The 22,771-nt window shown below is 38.7% G+C and overlaps 3 protein-coding genes and 1 long non-coding RNA gene across 4 annotated transcripts in view; 1 reads left to right on the top strand and 3 right to left on the bottom strand.

Annotated features, from left to right (window-relative positions):
• The window catches only part of nusap1 (nucleolar and spindle associated protein 1), a 45,589-nt gene extending 44,161 nt beyond the window's left edge, over positions 1-1,428 (bottom strand). The window contains exons 1-5 of the mRNA XM_086274620.1: positions 1,236-1,428; positions 1,011-1,079; positions 735-926; positions 414-597; positions 226-321 (exon numbers count right to left, since the gene is read on the bottom strand). Coding sequence (XP_086130746.1) covers positions 226-321; positions 414-597; positions 735-926; positions 1,011-1,079; positions 1,236-1,310 — 616 coding nt within the window. The 5' untranslated portion in view covers positions 1,311-1,428. The remainder of the gene's footprint in view (positions 1-225; positions 322-413; positions 598-734; positions 927-1,010; positions 1,080-1,235) is intronic.
• Positions 50-7,862, top strand: oip5 (opa interacting protein 5). The gene is made up of 5 exons (XM_086274624.1): positions 50-1,917; positions 3,885-3,951; positions 4,087-4,209; positions 4,512-4,593; positions 4,795-7,862. The coding sequence occupies exons 1-5, from the start codon at positions 1,743-1,745 to the stop codon at positions 4,885-4,887; spliced, it is 540 nt and encodes a 179-aa protein (XP_086130750.1). The 5' UTR covers positions 50-1,742; the 3' UTR covers positions 4,888-7,862.
• LOC147306825 (uncharacterized) lies at positions 6,936-11,643 on the bottom strand. The gene is made up of 2 exons (XR_015126373.1): positions 11,298-11,643; positions 6,936-10,432 (listed from the first exon to the last, which is right to left on the bottom strand). It is a non-coding gene; the product is annotated as an uncharacterized LOC147306825 (long non-coding RNA).
• A 1,935-nt stretch (positions 11,644-13,578) lies between these two features.
• On the bottom strand, positions 13,579-20,237 carry LOC147306824 (calcineurin B homologous protein 1). The gene is made up of 7 exons (XM_086275100.1): positions 19,875-20,237; positions 19,547-19,619; positions 18,480-18,560; positions 17,830-17,954; positions 17,691-17,752; positions 15,888-16,010; positions 13,579-15,134 (listed from the first exon to the last, which is right to left on the bottom strand). The coding sequence occupies exons 1-7, from the start codon at positions 19,939-19,941 to the stop codon at positions 15,081-15,083; spliced, it is 585 nt and encodes a 194-aa protein (XP_086131226.1). The 5' UTR covers positions 19,942-20,237; the 3' UTR covers positions 13,579-15,080.
• Between the last annotated feature and the right edge of the window lie 2,534 nt (positions 20,238-22,771).

The raw sequence follows: 22,771 nt of genomic DNA, 5'->3' as shown, positions 1-22,771 counted from the left end.
TTTTTTTGGGGGGGGGGGGGGGGGGGGGGTTTCTTTTTAATCGATTAAGGTTTTATTTACTCAAGCAAAATAGTTGTGCATCTATAGAAAACAGGAAAATGTACACATTTCTCTGAAATAAAGTAGGACAGGCTCTGCTGTACATAGCAGAGACTCCAAAAAAGCTTTTGCTGAATCAAGCACAAAAAGAACCATATCATTGAAAGAGGAACAAACAAAACTTACTGGGGGTAACAGGCTTCAACAAAGGCTTACTCTTCTGCTGGAGACGAGGAATTCTACCAGCTTTTGCCCCTTTTGGTGCCTTTTCTGGACACAGACCTTTAAAGGTAAAATTTGTGCAAAAGTACATGATCGTAAAGTCCAAGGAAGAAAACATAAGTGTGTATCAGCTTTTATCAACTATTGCTAACCTGTTTCAGCAGTCACTGGTGCTTCATCCTTAATGGCAGGCTGTAGCTGCTGCTCCTCACGGTCAGCAGTCTGGATCTTTTTAGGAGGCTCATTTTTTTCTTTATCGTTTGTAGAGGACACCTTTCTCTTCTTACCACCCCTGGCATTGCAAGGTGCAGTAAATGCATCAGCTTCAGTGTCATCCTTAAAAAGAAAAATAAGCATAAAGGTTTTAAACCTCCAGAATGCAAAGAACTTAAACAGCTGCAAAGCAACCCTATGCACAGGGATATAGAGTGCTTCAGATGTATTTATGTTGAATGCAGTGTAATGTATAATACCTTTGCAGCAACTGGAGGCATCTTGGCATCGCTTTTAGTCGGTGTCGCAGTATCAGAGATTTTTCTCTTGTTACCCTTTCCTTTACCTCGACGTGTGTTCACAAACCCAGTAGTGCTGGAAACTTCTTCCTTGCAAGCTGAATCCAGGACAACCTCAGATTTCTCCTGAGCTTCATCATTAATATCTTGCCCCTGGAACAGTCATAAACGCATTAGCGCTGTGCACATGAGATGCTGACAACAAAGCCAATACATTACAAAACAGCAGTAAGTTACCTGCTCCTTCGCCTCTTTGTTCTTTTCTTCTTGATAATGCTGCTTTATGGCCTTCAGAAGTTTGTCGGCCTAATGTTGCCGAAAAAAAACGGGAAAAAATGCATTTGAGTGTAGTCTGCCCAACACACGTTGACGTTAGAGAACAGCCAGCTACCGTTAGCGAATACAAGGTAAGTCTACCATAACCCCGCTAGAAGCAAATTTTTAAAAGTACCGCTTCATTACCTTCATGTTCGCCTTGAGTCCCAGCTCCTTAGCGAGACTTCGCAATTCTGCATATTTCATAGAGTCCAAATCCATGCCGGTATGACAGTTTATTTCGCTTTTTTTAAGAAAAAAAATCCGCGCACACGTCGGTGTTTCTCCTCACCACAAACGGCGTCGGTTAAAACTACCCTCCGATTCAAAACACAGAAGCGCGACACATTTGATTGGCTCTTCACTCTAACCGGATATGCCTCTCAGCCAATCAGAACAACCGTGCATTTTCGGGATTTTGTTTTTATCCCTCATGCTTATTTTTTCTTTCTAAAATCTTATTTTTTATTAGACATTTTATACATTTAAAATATTAAAATTTAATCAGTCACAATTTTTTTGTTAAACTTGTAGAAAAGTGTTATTTGGTATCTTGCACGTTTCTTTGTAAGGGCGTGGTTACGCTGAGGGCGTGCTTTCCTCTGTTGTTCAAATTCGCGAGGAGGCCAAGTTGCTGGCTAGGCACCGTGAAGCATGGAATTTAACGACAGCTTTTTAATTAAACACACCGATGACTTAAAGCTGCCGGTCACAGGAACAGTGCACAGACAGCAGATGACTTTCCACTGTCAGCAGTGCAACGCCGTCCTGGCGGACTCCACAGGCGTCTGTGGAGAGATGAAAAGCATGGACTCGCTTATGTGCTTAAGTAAGTACACTTCATTTCTAAAAGCTTGTTCGCTGAGGCATTGGGCTTGTGTTAAATGCAGTATCAGTTTACAGTGCTAACTAAACTCATAGTAGATGGATTTTGACTTGTTTTTATGGCGACTGTTTACATCATATGACCTAATATGTTCGAGTAAGATAATCAATGAGATGATAAATACATTATTCAATAGCAATATGGTAGTATGCCTGGTGATAGATGCCTTTCCTGTAGCTGCAAAGCTGAATCAGTCTTTTAGAGAGACTGCCTATTCAGCACAGTGGTGGATTATCAATGATGGATAAGTTTCATCACAATATCCTCAAAGTTTCCAATTTACAGCCAGTTACAGAGTCAGCCTTTATTCAGTCTTCTCCCCCAGCAGAGTTCAGCCTATTGTTGATGCGGACACCCAGGTACCTGTACTCCTCCACCACCTCAAAAGGAACCTTCTGAACTAGATCACATTCCCTCTGGTCTTATTCATATTCAGAAGCAGATGAATCCTCCCAGGCCATGACACAAAATCATCCACTAGTGCTCTCTACTCTCCATCCTGCCTCTAAAATCAAACCGTTGCATACTCATTAGAGTATTTCTGTAGGTGCCACAACCCAGAGCTAAACTCCTCAGTGTCTTAGGTGTGCAAGGTGAACAACAATGAAGATTGCAGAGTCCCCTGCAGAGCTCCTGAACTGAACATCACCAAACACACGGAGTACTTCCCCAGTCTCATGTGCTGTGACCTGTCTGTCAGTGGATGTGTTTCCTGACATTTCCTGTAGATTCTCTCTCAGTAGCAGCAGATGAAATTGTGTTAAATGCACTTGCGAAATCAAAGAAGGTAATCCTCACTGTGCAGCCATTACTGTCTAGATGGCAGTAAGCTCCCTGCAGGATGTAGTGCAAACTGCTGAGGGTCAAGAGATGATTTCGCCTGTGGTCTCAGCTGGGCCAAGATTAGTGTCTACAGTACCTTTGTCACATGCCGTGAGGGCAGCTGTTTGATAATCGTTAAGCTTTGGCGATGTTGACTTCTTTGGTACTACTTGGGCCAGCGCACTTGCTCTAGTGTAGTTTCTTCTGCTGTCTGTTTGGGAGTGGAGGGGATGGAATAGTATCTCGGGGTCTTGTTCGCGAGTGATGGGAGAAGGGAGCCGGAGATCGACAGACGGATTGGGGCTGCAGCTGCAGTAATGCGGACGCTGCACCGGTCCGTCGTGGTGAAGAGGGAGCTGAGTATAAAAGCGAAGCTCTCAATTTACCGGTCGATCTACGTCCCTACCCTCACCTATGGCCACGAGCTGTGGGTAGTGACCGAAAGAACGAGATCGCGGATACAAGCGGCAGAAATGAGCTTCCTCCGAAGGGTGGCTGGCCTCTCCCTTAGAGATAGGGTGAGAAGTTCGGCCATCCGGGAGGGGCTCAGAGTAGAGCAGCTGCTGCTCCACATCGAAAGGAGCCAGCTGAGGTGGTTCGGGCATCTGACAAGGATGCCCCCTGGGCGCCTCCTGGGTGAGGTGTTCCAGGCATGTCCCACCGGGAGGAGGCCCCGGGGCAGACCCAGGACACGCTGGAGAGATTATATCTCTCGGCTGGCCTGGGAACGCCTTGGTATTCCCCCGGACAAGCTGGAGGAGGTGGCTGGGGAGAGGGAGGTCTGGGCCTCTTTGCTTAGGCTGCTGCCCCCGCGACCCGGCCCCGGACAAAGCGGATGAAGATGGATGGATGGATGGGGATGGAATAGCCTGCCTGTAGTCCTGTCCTCAACACCATTGAACACTTGTGGGATCAACTGGGACGTGCTGTTCGTGCCAGAGTGACAAAAACAACCACATTTGCTCCCTAATGCTCTTTTAATGTCTGTTTTTTCAGGGGTACTATACTTAAACTCCACTGATGATTTTCAAAAGTTTTATGCCAATATGATATTTCTACCTAATGTCTTTCTACCTAATTTTCTTTAGGAGTAACCAATGATGTAGTCATTAGTGACAAGATGGAGTCAGAACATAAAGGGGAAATGACTAATTGGTGAGTAGGGTTAAGCTGCAGCGTTTATTGACCTTGTAGAGGAAATTTGTTTTGTACCACAAAGCATTGTCATGAGCACAGCTTAGACTTTAGTAGTATAGACAGGTTGATAATGAATGTCTTGATCACTCCCAGCATCTACAGCTCTTTAAAATGCCGTGGCTGCCGCTGTGCTCTGGGGAAAGTCATTCACTCAGCACCCTCACGTTTGGCTCTGATTCGGTCCATCTTTCTCCTCTACAAAGCAAACATCAACTGGTAAGCCCTCCGGTTTCTACTAACCACACGACCATATTGACTACTTGTGTACATGTTTGTCTGGGGAGGGTAGAATAAACATGTGGCTTATGAGCTTTCTTTGTTCACTTCATATTGTGAGCTCAGGTCAGAGATGAAACAAACCCTGTATATGTTGTACACTTGATGAGTAGGTTTAACTATTCACTTTATAAATAAGTGTGTGTGGTAATTATATTTTTCATTCTTTAATGGAAACCATTTCATTGAAGTTATTTTTTGCATCCCTCGATCTTCAAGAACTTGCTTAATTCTCTCTGCAGTTACATCCTCAACAGCAGCTCCTTGGTGAAGGCATCCACACTCACATTTGATCAGAAGCCGCTCAGACAAAGCATGAATGAGGTGGGACACTGAAATAATAATATCATGTCGGAGCAAGAGAACCAATTTTACTTTTTTCATTGGGTTTTATTGTGGTTCATCAGTGCACACACTCACTTCACAATAGAAGAGATTAGTGCATAAAGCAATCCAGTTAGGAATGAAATAAATTATAATTGCCTCTGCTGAGCAAATAAATGTGTTACTTGCTTTCCGTTGCAGGTGAGACAACAGTTTGAAGCACAGCTGGAACAGATGTCACGCATTAAGAACAGACTGGTAGACAGAAGTGTTACCAGTAATATGGTCAACTAGTGTACACAGGACACCCAGCTCAACCTGGGATTAGGGAAAATATGTTCTTCAGTCTGCTGCGTACTGTAGATGGTTTTTGGTGATGGTGGCATTTATGCGCCTCCATATGCTTGTAAAGAAAATTATATCACTAATAATGGATTAGAGCTGAAATGTGTTTGTTCCATCGGAAAATAAAGGGAAGATCAGTGAACACTAATATGTCAGATTGTATGTAAACAATGGATGCAGCTCCAGCATTCAAGAGTGTGAATACTTAAACCGGACACAGACCTGCATTCTTTAGAAGAACCAGCAGAGGGCGCCTCCTCATTAAAAAATCAATTCTTAAGGTAAAGATGGAAAAACCCTCCCGCTTCTTTGATCTGCCGCTTTCCTGTTGAGTTTATGGCCTCCGTCACTATTTTTATGTCTTACTGAATACAGCATGATTGTTTTATTTTGTAAATTATGGCCCCGCTTAGGCTATAAGGATACAAAACAAAATGGTATGCTTTATGATAGGCTAGTTGCTACTGTGTGACCATGAAGTGTCCTTGGTTAATCTGTCAGATTCACCCCTCCCTTCTGATGTGTTGCTTGCTGACCAGAATGCTTCAGAACTGGACCTCACTGTGCCAACATCCATCTTTTATATACAGTCTATGTTGACAGCTACTAAGTGAAATTACTTTTTATTATTCATTTTCTTAATTGTTGTAGGTTAAATCAGGGCATTGTTGTGAAATATAAACGTCATTCCACCTGTATTGTTACTTTGGTTCAAAACATTGTTGCTGGTACCCTCACAAGGTATTTGTGAGGGTGGCAGAATGCAGATATTAACAATTGTTACAGATGATAGCAACAGTTGTTGACACAGCTTCTCAGATCCCTTCTCTGCTGCTGATAATGACTTCTTGCCAACGTTTGAGATATGGTCAATGTTCAGTCACGCTCAGTTCAGTTCAATTAAAATGTCAAAGTAATCTTGATTTACTGTAGTTTGTTTGTAATGGACAGCATACACTCAGTGGCCACTTTATTAAGTACATCTTGCCAGTACTGTTTTTGCCTTCTGATCTACTCTAATTCTTCATGGCACAGATTCAACAAGATGTTTGAAACATTTCTCAGGGATATTGGTCCATTTAGAGATGATAGCATCACACAGTTACTGCACATCCATGTTGTGGATGACCTGTTTCACCACATTCTAAAGGGATTATTGGATTGGATTGAGATCTGGTGACTGTGCAGGCCACCACTACCAGTCTGAACCTTTAATTATGAAAGTGAGATCGATCCATACTTGCATATTGTTTATGCCAAATTCTGACCCTACCATCCTCTTGTTCTCGTAACTTTCTGTTGTTCAGTTTTTGTAGCCTGAGTTTCCCATTCTTAGCTTTGCCTTAATTTTCTTATGCTTGCATAATGACAATAAGACAATCCCCTCTTACTGAGAGGAGTGGCACCTGCTGCGATCATCTCTATCTGCTTCAAGGCTGGACATATTATGTTTTAAGACATGTTTTTTTTTTTTTGCATAGCCTGAATGGGTGCATAACTGCTAATCTAAATTATTATTGTTGACAGCAGTTTCTGCCATACTCATTCAAACAACCATGTCACATTCAGTGTCAGTAAATTACTTTTTCTCCCCGCTCTGACGCTCGGTTTAAACGTCAGTAGATCATCTCAACAACAAACACAGCCCTCAATGCTTTGAATTGCTGCCATGTGATCGACTGCTTAGATAATTCTATTATAAAGCAGTTGAACCTAATAAAGTGGCCAGTGAGTGTATATCTCATGTATTTGCTGTAAATGCTATTTTGTTAATAAAGTTAATTGTTCCCACGATTTTAGGATCAACAGTTCAGTGAGAGCAAAGGTGGTTTTGTTCCTGCTTACAATCTTCAAACCAAGCTAGAATTAGGTTCAAATCTTCCTTTAGTAATCATTTTCTGGTGTGTAACCAGCCTCAGAGTGGTATTAAGGACAACAAACTTTTGGTTTGTTGGTTTGTGTTATATGGCATTCAAACTGTAGTCGACACCCAAAAATTTAATTGGCACCATGCTGCGTTTTATTGCTTAACTTCTGATACAGATTCTTTTTTCTTTTTAAAGTTAATACAAAACCAGACAAGAGGCTCACACATAACAAGCATGCCCATTTCCTCCCTCTGGAGTGCATAGTTTCTACACAGTCCACGTCCTCTGTGGGAAAAGTTGATCAACAAAGTGATGTCGTTAATCTTACCTAAGCTCTTGATATTTTTTTTTTTTTTTTCCTTAATGGGAACAAAGGTTGATTTGTTTTTCAGCTGCACTGTGGCTACACTGTCAGGTCATATTTGACACAATGGAGAACTACTCTGTTCTTTACTGTATCAAACTAGCAGGTAGTCTGTAAAGCCGTTGTGTCAAACAAGTCCTGACAGAACATCCAAAATGAACATTTCAGTTTCCTAATTACACTCATTCACATTACAAAGTTGGATTATTGCATGCAATACAAATCATTCATTATTCTGCTAAGACATGCATATTTTTCAAACCCATATATTAATGTTGCTAGATGTCTACTTGCTTATAAATTTTTGATTACAAATTCCAAGAAAGAGCATTACAGGGTTGTTAGAACAAAGTATCCAAGACAGGGTGGAGATGATGACGGTGCAAGTCAGTACATAGAGAGAGAAAGTGCTTTTCAAACAAGTGTCAAGTTCGCTCAGTGAGGCCTTTACAGTTACAGAATTACTTCAATATTTATTTCTAAATAAGAAGTGGGCTTTGAATGGATGTAAAAATGCTACGATTGAAGTTTAAAGCATCTCTCGTGTACTGATGTAATAACATGACGCTACAGCTGTTCTAGAATACACTTTGTTCTGCAGAAAATATCCTAAGCTTTCAGTGATAAATCCATAACTCCCCAATGAAAGAAGTGTAATCGACTGCATGAGCAAAAAATAAATAAAATAAAAACGGGTGAATATAACCCTTTCCATGTGATGCTACAGAAACCTTTAAAACACTTTCACCCGGGCACTAAACTCATGCATTATTGTAGGTTATTGCTTCTAAAACTCTAATCAAATACAATTTTATGGAATTAAATATAACGCTCTGAATCCCAAAACTATGAGGTAATATGTACAATGTGATGTCATTGAGAGATCATTATTCTAGGACTAAAAGTCAATTTCAGATCCTTACCAATCAGATCCAAATCTAGGATTAAATTTAATCTCATTCCCAATAGAACATTTCTTCGTCACCATCACACGTGAGACTTGAGAGATTTTTGGCTTTTGCATATTAACTAATTCTTTTAATGCTTTATAGTGCATAAATAAAAGAAGTTACTTATTTTAAGCATATATGCTATAGTAAATGACTTGTTTAAATACTTAACTTACCCTGATTGTGCCTTACATTAGTTGTATTTCGATTGCACAAACTAGCCATGTGATGAAAATGAGATTTTGCAGTAGAGTTTAGAGTAAAGCTGTGTCTCTATGCAGTGTATTTAAATGTACCTAAGTCTACCACCCTTTAACTTCGCTGAAATAGTTTCCAAAGTTTGGCGCTCCAGCTTAGCCTAGAAATCGATTTCACTATTCCTCATGAAGCAAGCATCACTACTGGTCATGCACGGCTACTATAATGTTGGCACCACAGTCCCGCTAAATAAGCTAATGCACATGAGTCTATACATATCTTAATGGAAGACATTGGTGATTTTGTTGCTTTCAAACAACTTGTCACTTGTTTATACAATATACAGTTTGGTCAACAACATGACAGTTAGGATAAAATATTGCACAAATCCCGGTAAAATGTGATTTTTTTTCCTTTGAAAAATCACAAACGTGAACAAAAGAAAGAAAATGCACAGAAGCAGCATGCATTCACTTGAGGAACAATTATGCATTTCATTAGATTACGTTACCATTATCATGAGAAGCTCTGACCAGCCTACTCTTTGCCACTTGTTTATGCTTTCAAATACATACCTGAATGCAGTTTAGATGCATGAACATCAACTGAGCTGCGAAGAATTTTTTTGTTCGGCTGATCCTAAAGAAACACCATAATGTCCGACAGACCAAGATGAGCTATCTACCTAAAGAAAAAGCTACACTAGATTAAAATAAACAAGCAGGACTTTGTTTGATTCCATTGGGTGGATCTCTAAATTAAATGTAAAGCTTCTTCTAGGAGTAATTTCACTAATCTCTGAAATCTGAGATAATTACCTGGGTAATTCAGTGGGAAACTGTCATTTTCTTCCTCAAGTGACTGCATTTTACTTCTGTTAAAATAAAAAAAATAAAGAAAAAGAAAAATGAGACCAGGTTTTTGGATGAGATAAAGCATGTTTGATAAAGAAAATCTGATTGCATCTTCTCACAATTCCTTAAAAGAAATCAAAACTGAAAATCTATCTCAACCTGAATGTCCCATTATACACGCCCTACATGCAGGAGGGGGGGAAAAAACCTCCCAGCAATTTACATGGGAAAAAACTAAATAAAAACATGTTAAATTGAAAATTTAAATTGAAAGAGACCAGATGAAGGAAAACTGAATCAGAATGCTTCAGGAGACAAATCTGAAATAATACAAGTTGCCAGATTTCTACGTAAAGGACTCAACATTAAAAGGAAAACTTCCCAATTTTATCTCTATGTGCTATTTGTAAAGAAACACCTGCCGACCTGACAAAGGAGAGCACAATACAATGCAAAACAGATGCATAGGAGACCACAGTTTGAGTGGTTCAGTGGTTTTTTGTTTTTGTTTTACCTAAAATGAGTGAAAGTGTGCATCGTGTGCTGCTCAGTCTTCTCCCATTTACAACCTCACTTTTTGACCCCCAGAAACAAAACTAATCATCCAACATTATACAACTTTCTGTGGCACTTGACAGCCTTTTAGCTAATTCACCACTCTCCTCGTCCATGCTGTTGGACTTCCCATGGCAATGAGGTAGAGCAAAAAACAAAACATTAACACACCCAATGAGTCTAATGAAAATCACAGGCCTTGATCTTTGCTACAGTATCTTGTGTCTTTTGCTATGTTTCCCAGAAAATTGGGAGCAGTTACTTTGTTCTTTATCAAACTGTTTTTTGTAACTGTGGTGAAGTAATTTTTTCCTTTCTTACTATTTGGGAGAGTAGAGACTATGTTTACATGCAGCCTGACGAGAATGTCACGCGTATTTCTAAAGGACTTTCAGGCAGACAAAATAATACTAGGCTACATGTAGGCATAAGCAGTGTGCATCATGCAAGTCCGACCGCCCAAAATTTCAACAGATGGTGTTCACTGATGATCCGTGGGATGCTGTGGAGGAGAAGTGGTTAATGTCCCAGCAGGAAGGAGAGCACCAGTGTCCCAGAAGCCCAAATGAGGTCATCTTGATAGTGTCCGTTTACCTCCAAATGTCTTGGTGGTGGCGGATGTTACATGTTGGTGTTGCTGGGGTAAATTTGCAAAGCAATATCACTTGCAGAGGATTCATGACTCCATTAAATGACGGTTTATTCCTAAAATAACAATTCACATGTTACCTTCATAGAAGAAATATGACCATTATTCATAATTATACTCAGCACATTCTCTCATTGCATTTGGAACAATTAGATATGCAGTGATGTACAAAAATCTTAAGCCATTCTTGATTTCTTCATATTTTATCTCAGCAAATGGTAAATATTCAATATTGAAGTAAATTCAAAACTCTTCTTTGGATGTTCACTGCCTTTGTTTTGTTCTGTCCCAAAAATCTGTTTTATTTTCTCTAAGCTGTCTGTTATGTGTAAACAGAAGAACACAGGTCATCCCTTGAGCTAAGTGCCTTTTTTGTGCTTCAATGACGAGGTGATTATTAAATGGCTTAAACACTTAAACAAATAAATGAAATATCATGACTGGATTGAAAATGAGTGAAAAAGCAGCCAATGTCAAACCCCCCCAAAAGAAACATCAAACAAGGGAAACAAGGAGGGAGAGAAAGCCTGAAGCCACTTTGAAAAATAATAATAATTTAGGTTGACTCCGTGGAAAAAAAAATTCATAGAAATGAAGGGTGGCTCAAGAGTTTTACACAGTACTGCATAATGAATGCATTATATAATGCTGCAATCGATTCTGCTCCTTAAGTTAATTTATTCGATTACGAATCATTTCAGCTTTAAACAGAGATTACAGTAGAATCTTATGGTGCTTAATGGACACAGTGTCATTTAATGCAGACAAACAATTTTCGATGGTGTGACTTTCGGTTAATGTACAGACGACTCCTTAAAATAACTCAAATAACACAACGTAGAAGTCCGCTGGCATGCAATTGTCATCAGTTTTCAAAAAGTGAAGACAGAGGTTTAAGTAAAAGCTGACCGAAGCACTGACCTTGATGCGAGTTAGACCGAAAGGATGCAGAGATATTTCCTCTGTGGTCTGAGCTGCAGTTGCACACAATGGTAAACAAAAGCCGTGGGGAGGAGAGGGGGTTTCTTCCGCTACCAGGACACATTTAGGACTCCCAAACGAACGACTGTCTGATTTATCTTACTAAGAGAAACCGCAGCGGCGAAGAAATAAAGTTCTGGACCCTCTTCTTTCCCCGGTTACCACAAACGAGGAGAGAAGAAGGTCCTGTCGTCCTGTTCTCCTGAACACCTCCGCTCTACGCCATTTTCGCTCCGCTACTACGAGCTAACGGGAAAAGGATTGCGCTGGATGGCTGTCAATCAACATTAAACCCGCCCCGGAAGTTGTTCTTCTTGTGTCCTGAACATGGAACGCTTCACTGCCGCTAACTGGGTCACCCAAAAAACTTGAAAATAATCCATACAAACAATAATAATAAAAAAATATGTTGGTTGTGTGAATTACATTTGCCCCAAAGACAAAATACTAAAATTCAAACCTATTTAATATAACAAATAATTAACACAGAAAAAGGGATATGCGGTTAATCTTCGGAAAGTACCAAACTCACAAATTTATTTACTCTAGTTTTTCACAACGTTTAAAAAGGAAACTGCGTATTACATTAAAACCACATCTGAATTCAAAAATAATAAATCTCAGTATATTTCTTATTTATTTTATTGCTATCGCCGTTGACTCCGTTAATGACTACCAGTGTTTATTGTATTTGCCAATATTTACGATTTTTTAAACTCCTTGAATGCCACATGTCATATCTAACATCTAAAATAGTTACAAATCCACGGTTCATTTTGTTTATACATGTTTCTTGTTGTTGTTTTTTACGATTGTTAAACCACTTTTACTAGAACAGTAATCATGCAATCATCCACAGTGCATTACACTCCACAACTTGCTTCTGTTTTTGAGAAAACACCAATATTAGCACTTATTGCAACCTTGTTACCGTGCATACTGAAATCAACTTTATAAAAACACGTTAAAAACATATAAAATACTGTTAAGTAAAATTTCTTAAAATGTAACCATGTCACCATATCATTTTCAATAAAAGTAAGCAAAAATATTTTTATTAGCTCACAAAAGGGTTTAATCTGTTGCCTTTATGATAAATGTATTCATTATATTGATAGTGTATTTAAGCATATATTTGAAAATAAATACAGAAATTACTGAGGGAAAACATGTGACTATTAAAAACTTGGGCAAGGATGTCAAAAGTTGCTTGAATGAGTGAAAATTCTCTATTAAGGTGATTTTTCAGGTTCTAGGGCATTGGTAACAGGGTTGAGTGTTGTTTAAACCATAGCTGCTTCCCACCAGCCAGACAAGAGAAATGGCGGCCTTGTGCTAAATGTAAAGGTACAGTGCTTTTACAAATTACAATTTTCAAAGACCACCATCCAGAGCTTTATTATTAGCAGAAAACAATAATAAAGCGTGTTATTATGTTTTGATTGAGATGATTCAAATTTCCACATAATCACTGTCTCTCCTATTCAGGGCCTTAGTGCACTATAGCAAGTCTAAAACTCAGCAGGTGATTATTATTTATGAATATCTGCTGTGTGCCTGCATCAGTGTAACATGATGATCTGTTTCCTGTGTCAACTGTTGATTAGCTTTGTGGGGGCAGTGATCTGATAAATGTCACCTTTAACATTTCCAGAATCCTCCCATAGATTTTTATGGAAGATTTTTGATATTTCTGGGCCATCCACTTATAACTGGCTGCTTTAACTCCTCTCCCTTTGAGGTTCCACAGATAATACAATTTTCTTCTAAATGGGAGATCTGTGCCCACGGTTGCTGAGATGACCGTATTAAGAATACCAAGCGTAAGCAGTCCAAAGTCTAAGAGTTTGTTAACATGGGATCACTTTGTACACACTGACCTCATCATGTGGAAATCTGGATATGGTTAGTATCCACAGTTCTAACAGTATGTCACACAGAAAAAGAAGGAAAACCATGATAGGTCCACTTTATATCCCTATAAATATAGTAAGTATATCTACAGTATATTATTTGTCACTGTTGTCATTGTTATCAGCCAAATATTTAATCCAAGAAATCAACATTAACATATGAAGTTGTAGTCTGTTATATTCTAATTTTATCACACTCTACAATTTTTTAATTCCTAAAGAATAAATAAATAAAATTGCCAAGCTGGATGTAAACTGTGAGTAGCACAAAAAAGTGTCATAAGAACATCCCAATAAATGAGACAAAGAAGCATGGCACTTATTTTTATTCAAATCAAATTCCTGAATCACTTTGATAATACCTCGACCAACATCACATAACGTGATTCACATCTGACTGATGATCACAGAATGATTGATAAAATGGTTGAGCTGTGTTTCCTGCACTGGAGGGTGCTCTAGTAATGACTTCACAGACTCACATTAAAGATTTAAAAGGGGTCATGCACAGTGACATGTCCCAAAAAAAATAATAAGCCCAATGCATCAGGCGCTGGTCAGTGAGGAAAGACATTCTAAGAAATACAGAGCAGAGGAGAAATCAGCATTTTTCCTTAGCTGCAGGGAAACTGATCAAATGAGTAAAAGCACAGTATGTTATCTTTGCCTGCTCTAAGTCTACAGACTAGCTGATCCCACAGCCCAATTTCCAAAACAGTACTTATAGCAAGGCCTTCTTTAAGTCTTAAAGCCTTTGAGGGCTGGTCCAGGTGGCAGATACTTTTTGAGGATATCAAAAAACCTGCTGTGAAAGTCTCACATACTGATGAGACACCAGCATTTTTGAAATCTCCATGCCACCGTTCTCACCTCTAATTGAGTGAGGCACTCCAGTGGCTCCAACAGGCCCATAATTTGAGTCTACAGGTAGCAGTTGATCCACGGTGTAGTGGTTTACACATTCATCTAACAAATGAGATTCCAGGGTTTGATCCCAGTCGTGAAGGGCATCCGGCTTAAAAACTGCCAACATCAAACATGTGGTCCTACCCACTGTAAATACGGGAGCAGCTAAAAGTAGCTTTAGATTCTACTGGCAGCAGCTCTGTTAATTATATGAAACCGTACACAAACATGGCCATGGGTTACTGTTTAGCTAATAACTTACAAAGGGGAACCAGACACTTCAGTGAATTACACAAGAACCTGAGGAACAGGTCAGTCCGATTTTGCTTCAAGAGACAAACTCGGATTGGCTGGTCTGGCTCGCTCAAAGGAAACAATTCATAACAGATGGCATTAAAACACTGACATTTTGAAGTGGAATCACACAATTTTGAATCTTTGCATATTTATATGGACAAAGATGCAGCATGGGCTAAATATCAGTGGAGCAGCATAAATAAACTTATAAACTTACCTACTGCGATAGCAAAAAGTTAATCTGCCACGCTATAAATATTTAAATGTTCATGTGAAAAATGAACAGAAGTGGTAATAACTACGATCCTCTAAAAAGTTTCCTAATAAAGAATGTATCATTACTGGGGGAAAAAATACATAGTGACATTGCATAAAACAACCCAAGGCACGCAACGTTTCCCTTTGTTTACAGAGCAGTGCAAAGGCCGAAACTCAAGATTTATTATGGTATCCACCCAATGCTTGGCCTGAAGGACTGAACCCATAGCGTGGGCCACAGCAGCTCGTTGAGCAGCCGGATGAGATTGTGTCTTGAAATCAACGGACATGTTCAAGCGCTACTCTAAATAGAATTACAAAAAAAAAAAATGATAACAATAATGAAACTTTAGTGCAGGAACCGGATGCTCATCTTCTGTTCCACATCCACCTTTTCCAAGACCTGCGAATAAACAAACAAAAACAAGAAAAGTTTATACTACAGAAAAATGTGCTGCTCTAAAGTTTACATTTGCGGCTGGGCCTTAAAAGAACATCTGTTTTAAATCAATCCCAAAAACAAGTCAAAGCTCTCCTGCCATTTCAGTTAACCATCACCCCTGTCCTGGGTGCTGGTTCACCCATTACACCACTACGACTTCAGTCCCACACAAACTATTTAAATCTCAATGTTACACAGTGTGACATTTTTGTCCAGCTACCCCATAAAACACCTTTAACTGTCACGATAAGCTGAAAATAGCACATTATATATTAACTAAAACAAGTCTTTAGAAGAGTTAGAGGTTGAGACAGTTTAACTTACTTGTAAATGTCCACACAAATCAAACTGTGAAAACCAAGGCCTGAATTAACTGGGATTATTTCATCCTCATCCTCTCTTAATAACTAACATAGATACACAATCAAATTTTTGTCCTCTGGAAAACCATGCTCTGCTATGCAAAATGCATGCTTGATAGATATATATATTTCCTTCTTTTCTGTGGTTAGTCTTGGGTTCTAGTTTGTGTACCACTGAGGCCTCAGATGCTAAAAATATACCTGCACATGGTAGTGGTCAGTTTTTAATTAAAAAGAATCCTTCAAACAGCATCTGTTATGTCATTTTAAGTTTAGCAGCAATGCTTCAGTGGTTAACTTAAAAAGGAAACCACATAACAGTACAAATATGTATGTTGACCACAAAGCTTGCCTTAATAAACTCATTGAAGGAAATGCAGCTATCTCCGTTTGTGTCAGCCTCCTGGATGGTCCTATCAGCAATGCTGCCGAGTTGTTCATCTGAAATGTTAACGCCAACCATCATCCGCAAGACCTGGAACAAACCAGCAAAATCTATTTTTAAGAGTCACCAAATAACAAGGTGACGTATATTTTTGCAAGATCACACAAGATCATTTGTAGCTATTTTGGTTCATTGGCAAAGCCACACTTGACTAGGAAATACATGATAATAACTGATGGTGCACGCATAATGAGTGAAAAACGAGTGCACAAATAGTACATTTAGCCCTACAGGTTCATGCATTACACAAAGCAGGTGACACAGTGAAATGTTTTGCGCAAAACAAGAGGTGTGGCTGAGTCATTAACCCTGAGCTTATAGCAATTACAGGTCAGAGAATGTCACTGAGCTTGACCCGCTTTAAAGCGGGACGACAAATAACACAGAGGGAGTGCAAAGGAAGCCAAAATACAGGATATTAGACTGTCTGGGAAGGATCAGCCTGTAGTTAAGGTGAGATATCACATCATTATCAGCACAAGGGCAAAGTCTTCTTTGATGGTGAAATCCTCCTCTCTGTAAAACACTTTAAAACAAATGTGGTGCAATAGCACTTGTTCATTTGTCAAACATACAGTCTGTAGATATAAATTTACAGAAATAATAACTGATATTCACCGAAAGGAAAAGTAGCAACTGAAAAGGTCTTACATTCTGTAATGTACAAGCAAGAAGGTAGGTATGAAATCATATCCAGACTTTATGAGGGCTTCCAAGAGGCCTCGGATGCAAACAGCCACCATATTAAAGACATATGAGAATTTGAAGTCAAAATAGTTCTATCTACAGGGGACTGGGATTAAAATGACACAAATCTCAACCCAAATACTGTTTCACGTACTTGGAGTGGATCCGATTAGAAAAATGTTGACTTTTATTTTATTACTCCTACCATAAAAGACACCAAAGAGTAGGAACAAAGTGCTGGAGGTTATACGGACTAACAGTAGCTAATCATTACCATTAATTGCGTTCTGAGTATCTATCTGGGAACATTTGAGCACAGAACATTCAAGCTAAAGAAGACAAATACAAATAAAAATACATGGAAAGCAAAAGCGAAATAAAGATGTGGTTACACTCTGAAGGCTGGCTCAAAATCATTTATGAAATCTACGTAAAGGAAGGAGTCATTTGCTCACATTTACAGCAGGATGAATTTATGGAATTGTGGTTAAAATTGATTGCATTCATCACCTCATTTAGATCAGATTTAGCCTAAGTGGAAGTCACAAATTATCTTTCACCGAGAGAAAAACAAAAAAAATCAACTTAAAACTTGTGTGTGAACTGCAACAAGAATAGAGAAGAGAGGGAAGTTTGACATCCTTCTGTTCTGATGTATTCTAGTGAAATTATACAGAAAAGTAAGTTAATATGACATAGAGGTTTCTTATAAATGTTACAGTTTTTGCTATATTAACAGACGACAATCCCATGCATGTAAAATTTAACCTGTATGCTGATGTTTTTATTTGGGAAATTACAATTTGACCTCGGAAAAATGATACATGACGTCTCAACTAAAGAATGACAACACAGGGCTGACTGAACTTCTGATAAATGGGTGTAGAATTAGAGATATTAATTTTTCTTGTAAGCCCCACAGTTGCCAAAAGACTCTGTAATGTTTAAACACACTAATTATTCACTGTGTGACATACTGTGTGAACCACAAACTACATGATGACTCCAAGTCAATCCACTCACCTGCAGGAGCTCATCTCGGGAGATCTTGTCATCTCTGTCCAGGTCATACAGACGGAAAGCAACTGAATAGAAAGAAACAGGTAAGTCACATACTCTTAAACCGACGCCAAGATGATACCAGTTACACCCCAACACTCACAAAGCAGCTTGTTTGTCCTGCTGTTCAGGGGCTCTGTAGCTGGGTTCTTGTTCTTCTCATTGTCTTCGATTGGTCTGAAGTGAGCCAGGGTCCGCATGAAACCCCGGAAATTTACCTGGTCCTCTCTAAAAATCACAAGCACGAAATATCTACTATAACTCTCTGGAAAGTTCAGTCAGATTACCTTTGTGCTCAAATGCGTATTGTGGACACCACAATGAGCTAGTAACCTAACACCAACATGCAGATTGGAATGGTTTCTACATAAAGTTGTTTAAAACAAACAGGCCAAAACCAGAGAAGCCAGAATCCGTCTGAAACCATTAAAACACAGAGCTGCAATTACAACGCCTACACATGTGACCTTTTAGAATTTTAATGATATATCTAAAGACATCTGTTTGGGTTTTTTTTCCCTCCCACAGTGATGAAAACATCCAAATAACTGTCAAGTATACAACTCAAAACCCCATTTGATTTACTTCCACGCAGACTTGGCAGTAAGGACTGAGCTTCTCCAGCCTGCAGTCAGGAAACCACAACTGAAAGCCTGGTCCAGCTTTGTGGCGATGGTGCTGGTGACTCAATTTTATAGTAGTGCAAAAACAAGCTATCCAAACTACTGCAGAGCAATAACACAGACTACTCACCCCTCAGGAAAGAATGCATTGATGATTCTATCTCCCAGAGGGTTGATGGCCAACTCGGGGATTCTCTGGAAATCTTCTCGACTGTAAAAATAAGGAGACGTGATCAAAGTTAAATTCTAAACTCAGTATGTTTTAACTGTTCATTTTTACCTAACAATTCACCAGTCTTATACTGAGAGTTGATGAGCTTTACTAAGACATGACACATAGCAAAACTTATGAGGTCATGTGATGAGTGATATATGACATAAATCATCATTTGTTTATTAGAACAAAAAAAAAATTTGTTAAAATCATTGTTCAGATTTGTTACACACTGAAAAATTTTCTTACTCCAGTTGGTTGGACTAGAAACAAATCTGTGAAATCTCACTGTTGTGAAAACTAATGAAACGATAAGGAAGTCACACTGAACAAACGTGACTTCTACTGTGACTGGAAGCACTTGAGCAAGGAAAAAAAAAAAAAGTATAGCCAGGAACTTATTATCTGTAAACACAACATCTTTCATATATCCAAGTTGAATGAAACCAAACAGAGTTGTGTGTGTGTGTGTATGGGAGGGGGGGTTCCGTCTGCCCTTGAGAAACTGACTGTCCTTTCCCCTTCAAGGAATCATTTTCAAATAACCAAAGGGCCATCAAATTTAAATTTTAGCTGCTTAATGATTACCAGTCTCTTCACCTATCAGTTAAGACAGAATCTGAACCAGATGAATAGTCAGTGACAGGAGAAAGATTCATTACATGATTTCATCACTGAAATGAGACAGATCTCACATTGCCCACCTTTATCTCAGCACAACACTTTGTCTTAGACCTAATTTATTAATATAAATACCACATTCAGAGAGGCAAATTTGGTAAAACAAAAAAAAAATATATATATATATACACACTGTAAGATTTTCTCAATTTAAATACCCTTGGAGGTGTGTTCATTCTCAAGTCAACCAGAAAACTTAACTGCTTAGGTGACCTCTATAACGGTGTCCTTGTAGTGTGGGCTGGTAAAGGAACAAAACAAATGAGGTGCAGCTTGTGGCTCCTGTTTATGTTTTTGCTCACCTGAGGGTGCCGTTTTCCCCTTTATCCAGGCTGGTGAAACGGCTGTACAGGCGAGTGATCTGACTGTGGGAAACTGCGGCGACAAAGATTTTGACTATCAGATGAGCCAAAGATAGCTGATACACAACTGAATCCACAATAACCCCTCACCGATATAATGCAACAGATTAAACTAGCAAAATATAGAGAGTTAATGAGTACAGCCTCAATCAGAAAAAGCATTCAGCCAAAGGCATCTCAATATGAGAGTACAGCAATCAACTAGCTAATGTCCAAGAGGTTTTGTCTTCACACAAGGACTAAACTCTAAACTCTGAGCTCAACTTACAGCCAGTTTCCTTCTTAATTTCTTCAATTTCCTCTTCTCTGAGTAATCTGGACGCTCTGGATCCCATGGTGAGATGTTAACGGAGGTCGAGATGATTCTTGCGCAAGCTCTCCAAGAGTCTCTATTAAAGTTAGCAAACAAGCTAACTAACCGAGCTAAAAAGGCTGCTATGTTCGGTTAAAAGGAACGCAGCTGGTGTTGAATCTAGAAATCTGCTGTTTATCTTCCTGCCGATGTAACGCAGCTGTAAGTCTGTCTGCTGCTATTGCTTTTCTCCGGCACACAGCGACGTTTTGACGTTACCAAGACGGGTTTCGGTGAGGTTATCTTCCTGGTTTATGGAGGAGGCGGGGTTAGGGAGGCCGCCTCCCCGTTGGGCCGTTCTCACCGGGGTTAGGTGGCAGACTTGATGCCTGCCTAAAAATGTCAAAAACGGCGATGTGTTTATACACAGCGGTGTATAAACAATAATTACAGTTTTAAAGCTTAACAATTATAATTAAAACTAATAATGGACAGGACAGAGCTGGATATATAAATGCTTTTAAAAATTGTATAATTTGTGGAAAATGTCGACAGGTTTATTTTCTGGCTGAAGTAAGAACTAGTAAATAAATAGATAAAAATAAAAATAGTTTCAACTTTTAACAGTTCCAGATAAACACACGCAAAGTGGATATCACTTCCATTATACATTATACTATACCATTTTTAAACAAAGTTCACTATGGCTCATAAAATTAAAACAAACAAATAATAATGATACTACTACTACTACTACTAATAATAATAATACTAATAATAATACGAAGAAGAAGAAGAAGAAGAAGAAGAAAATAATTTCAAGTTACGTTTCTCAAAATTTGAACTTTTCAACATACTTCCACATACTTTTTTGTATGATGAAATTTTGAATACCTTACTTTAAATTTAAAGCTATCAAATCAAAAATTTAAGAGGCCTGAAAAGAAGAAGTCCGATTTTTCAGGTCAGTACCCACAAACCTGGGCATTCTTCATAAATCAAATTGGGGTTTTTTATATCTCCCACAAATAACAAATAAATAAATAGACATGTACATACATACTGATGATAATTCCAATGCAGAGCTTATACAGAGACATACACTGCTGTTCAAAATGAAGGACTCAACCACCATTTCTTTCAGTTTTGCTACCAAGGATCCAGATGTTCTTCTAAGTTTTGTGTTACGCACATAACATCGACCTGGGAATCATTCAAGCATAAAAAGAAGAAATGAACCAGTGTTATGTCTACACATAACAGACAACAGAAACTGTTTTAATTTTTTCTTTTGCCACTTTGTAATCATCAGCCTGTCACAAAAACACATAATTTGTTCCTGCTCCTTAGCTGAATGAAAAATCCTGAATTAACCAACTGTAAGGGGGAGGGGGGAGAGAGAAAAAAAGGTTTGCACCAACAAGGCGATTCTAAAAACTTAGCAAATCTCAAGAAATTGGACAACTGGAGGATAAATAAAGAGTGATTGCGTGTGTGTGTATTATGTGCAAGTGTTGTCTGTTATGGTTGTATTGAGAGTGTGCATATGAGAAAGGATGACTCACAACTACAGATCTACCTTTGAGTAAGTAAGGTGAACCTGAAGATTTGTCTGCCCTAAAAAAAAAAAAAAAACTATCTCCAGCACATGTCTGGAATGCATTTCATCCAGCGGTCATGAAGATCTTATCAAAATGGGTGGAATCATCATCTTGACGCAGAATAGAGAACAAAAGCAGAGGTTTGGGTGTCCTTCAAGAGGCCTGGAGAACTATTCATCCTGAAGACTACTTAAAGAAATTACAAAAAGCTTGCCTAAGACGGTTCAGGCTGTTATGAAGAATAAAGGTGGTCATACCGAATATTGAAGTTTAATCTCGTTAAAACTCTGCCTGATTTACTGTATTTCCACGAATGTTTGCACATATTTAAATAAACTGCTGCCCCTTATTTTTCAAATTTCCACGCAAAAGAAAGCCGTAAGTGACACAAGGGTTTCACACAAGCATGTCAATAACAACAAATACGGGGGCTGAGAAATATAGTCAGTCAAAAATTAAAGAACCCAAACCGAGTATAATTTTAATTTTAACATGTAAGTAAAGATTTCACCACTAGATGGAGCAATTTTATAGTTTTTCCGTCACACTAGTTCATGCAGTTTTAAGGGTTTCGTGTTATGTTCAAAACTCAAAGTATACTTAGAATGACATTATCTTTGATGTGTTATAAATAATATCAATAAATAACAATAAACAGCACTTCCGGAGGAGCTAACTGGAAGGTAATTAGCTCTTCCTAATTTGAGGTAATCAGCTCTCTTCTTCCTGGAATCCATCTCTTTCGTTTTCTAAATTATAATTTTTAAATTATCACAGTTTAAACATATGTTTAAATATATATATACATAGGTTCAAAAATTCTTCTCAAAATGAGAACTTGTCAACTAGACTTAAAAAGCACTGATATTTATAACAACAGTCTCCACTGAACTCTGGAGAGACAAAAAATAGTAAAGGAAATGTGACTTCATTAGGTTCAAGTGTTCGACTGTTTGTTTTTTAGGCAAAATCACTAATCAGCCAATCTCATGGCCTCAACTCAGTGCTTGTAGGCATATATGGCCAAGATGACCTGCTCAAACTGTTCAAACTGAGCTTCAAAATGGGAAAGAAGGTAAATTAGGTGAATTTGAAAGTGGTATGGTTGGTACCAGATGGGCTGGTTTGAGTATTTCAGAAACTGCTGATCGGCTGGGATTTTCTCACACAACCATGTCTGAAGTTTACAGAGAAAAGTCCAAATAACAGAAAATATCCATTGACTGTCAGCTGTGCATGTGAAAACTCCTTGTAGATGTCAGAAGTTAAAGG

The sequence above is a fragment of the Aulonocara sp. 'chitande type north' Nkhata Bay genome, linkage group LG19 (assembly GCF_057382095.1).
Source record: "Aulonocara sp. 'chitande type north' Nkhata Bay isolate Kocher_YH1m ecotype deep benthic linkage group LG19, A_spYH_male_GT1.1, whole genome shotgun sequence".
NCBI classification, from domain to species: Eukaryota; Metazoa; Chordata; class Actinopteri; order Cichliformes; family Cichlidae; genus Aulonocara; species Aulonocara sp. 'chitande type north' Nkhata Bay.
The sequence above is the reverse complement of the archived record's forward strand: the minus strand, read 5'-3'. Positions and strand labels throughout refer to the sequence as shown.

What these genes read in the sequence shown, in the direction of transcription:
- LOC147306824 (XM_086275100.1), bottom strand. Translation starts at nt 19,941, where the DNA reads ATGGGATCCAGAGCGTCCAGATTACTCAGAGAAGAGGAAATTGAAGAA. An exon ending in AATTAAGAAGGAAACTGGCT is followed by an intron (nt 19,620 to 19,874) that starts GTAAGTTGAGCT and finishes TTGTCGCCGCAG; the next exon opens with TTTCCCACAGTCAGATCACT. An exon ending in GGGGAAAACGGCACCCTCAG is followed by an intron (nt 18,561 to 19,546) that starts GTGAGCAAAAAC and finishes TTATTTTTACAG; the next exon opens with TCGAGAAGATTTCCAGAGAA.
- oip5 (XM_086274624.1), top strand. Translation starts at nt 1,743, where the DNA reads ATGGAATTTAACGACAGCTTTTTAATTAAACACACCGATGACTTAAAG. An exon ending in AAAGGGGAAATGACTAATTG is followed by an intron (nt 3,952 to 4,086) that starts GTGAGTAGGGTT and finishes GATCACTCCCAG; the next exon opens with CATCTACAGCTCTTTAAAAT. An exon ending in TCAGACAAAGCATGAATGAG is followed by an intron (nt 4,594 to 4,794) that starts GTGGGACACTGA and finishes TTTCCGTTGCAG; the next exon opens with GTGAGACAACAGTTTGAAGC.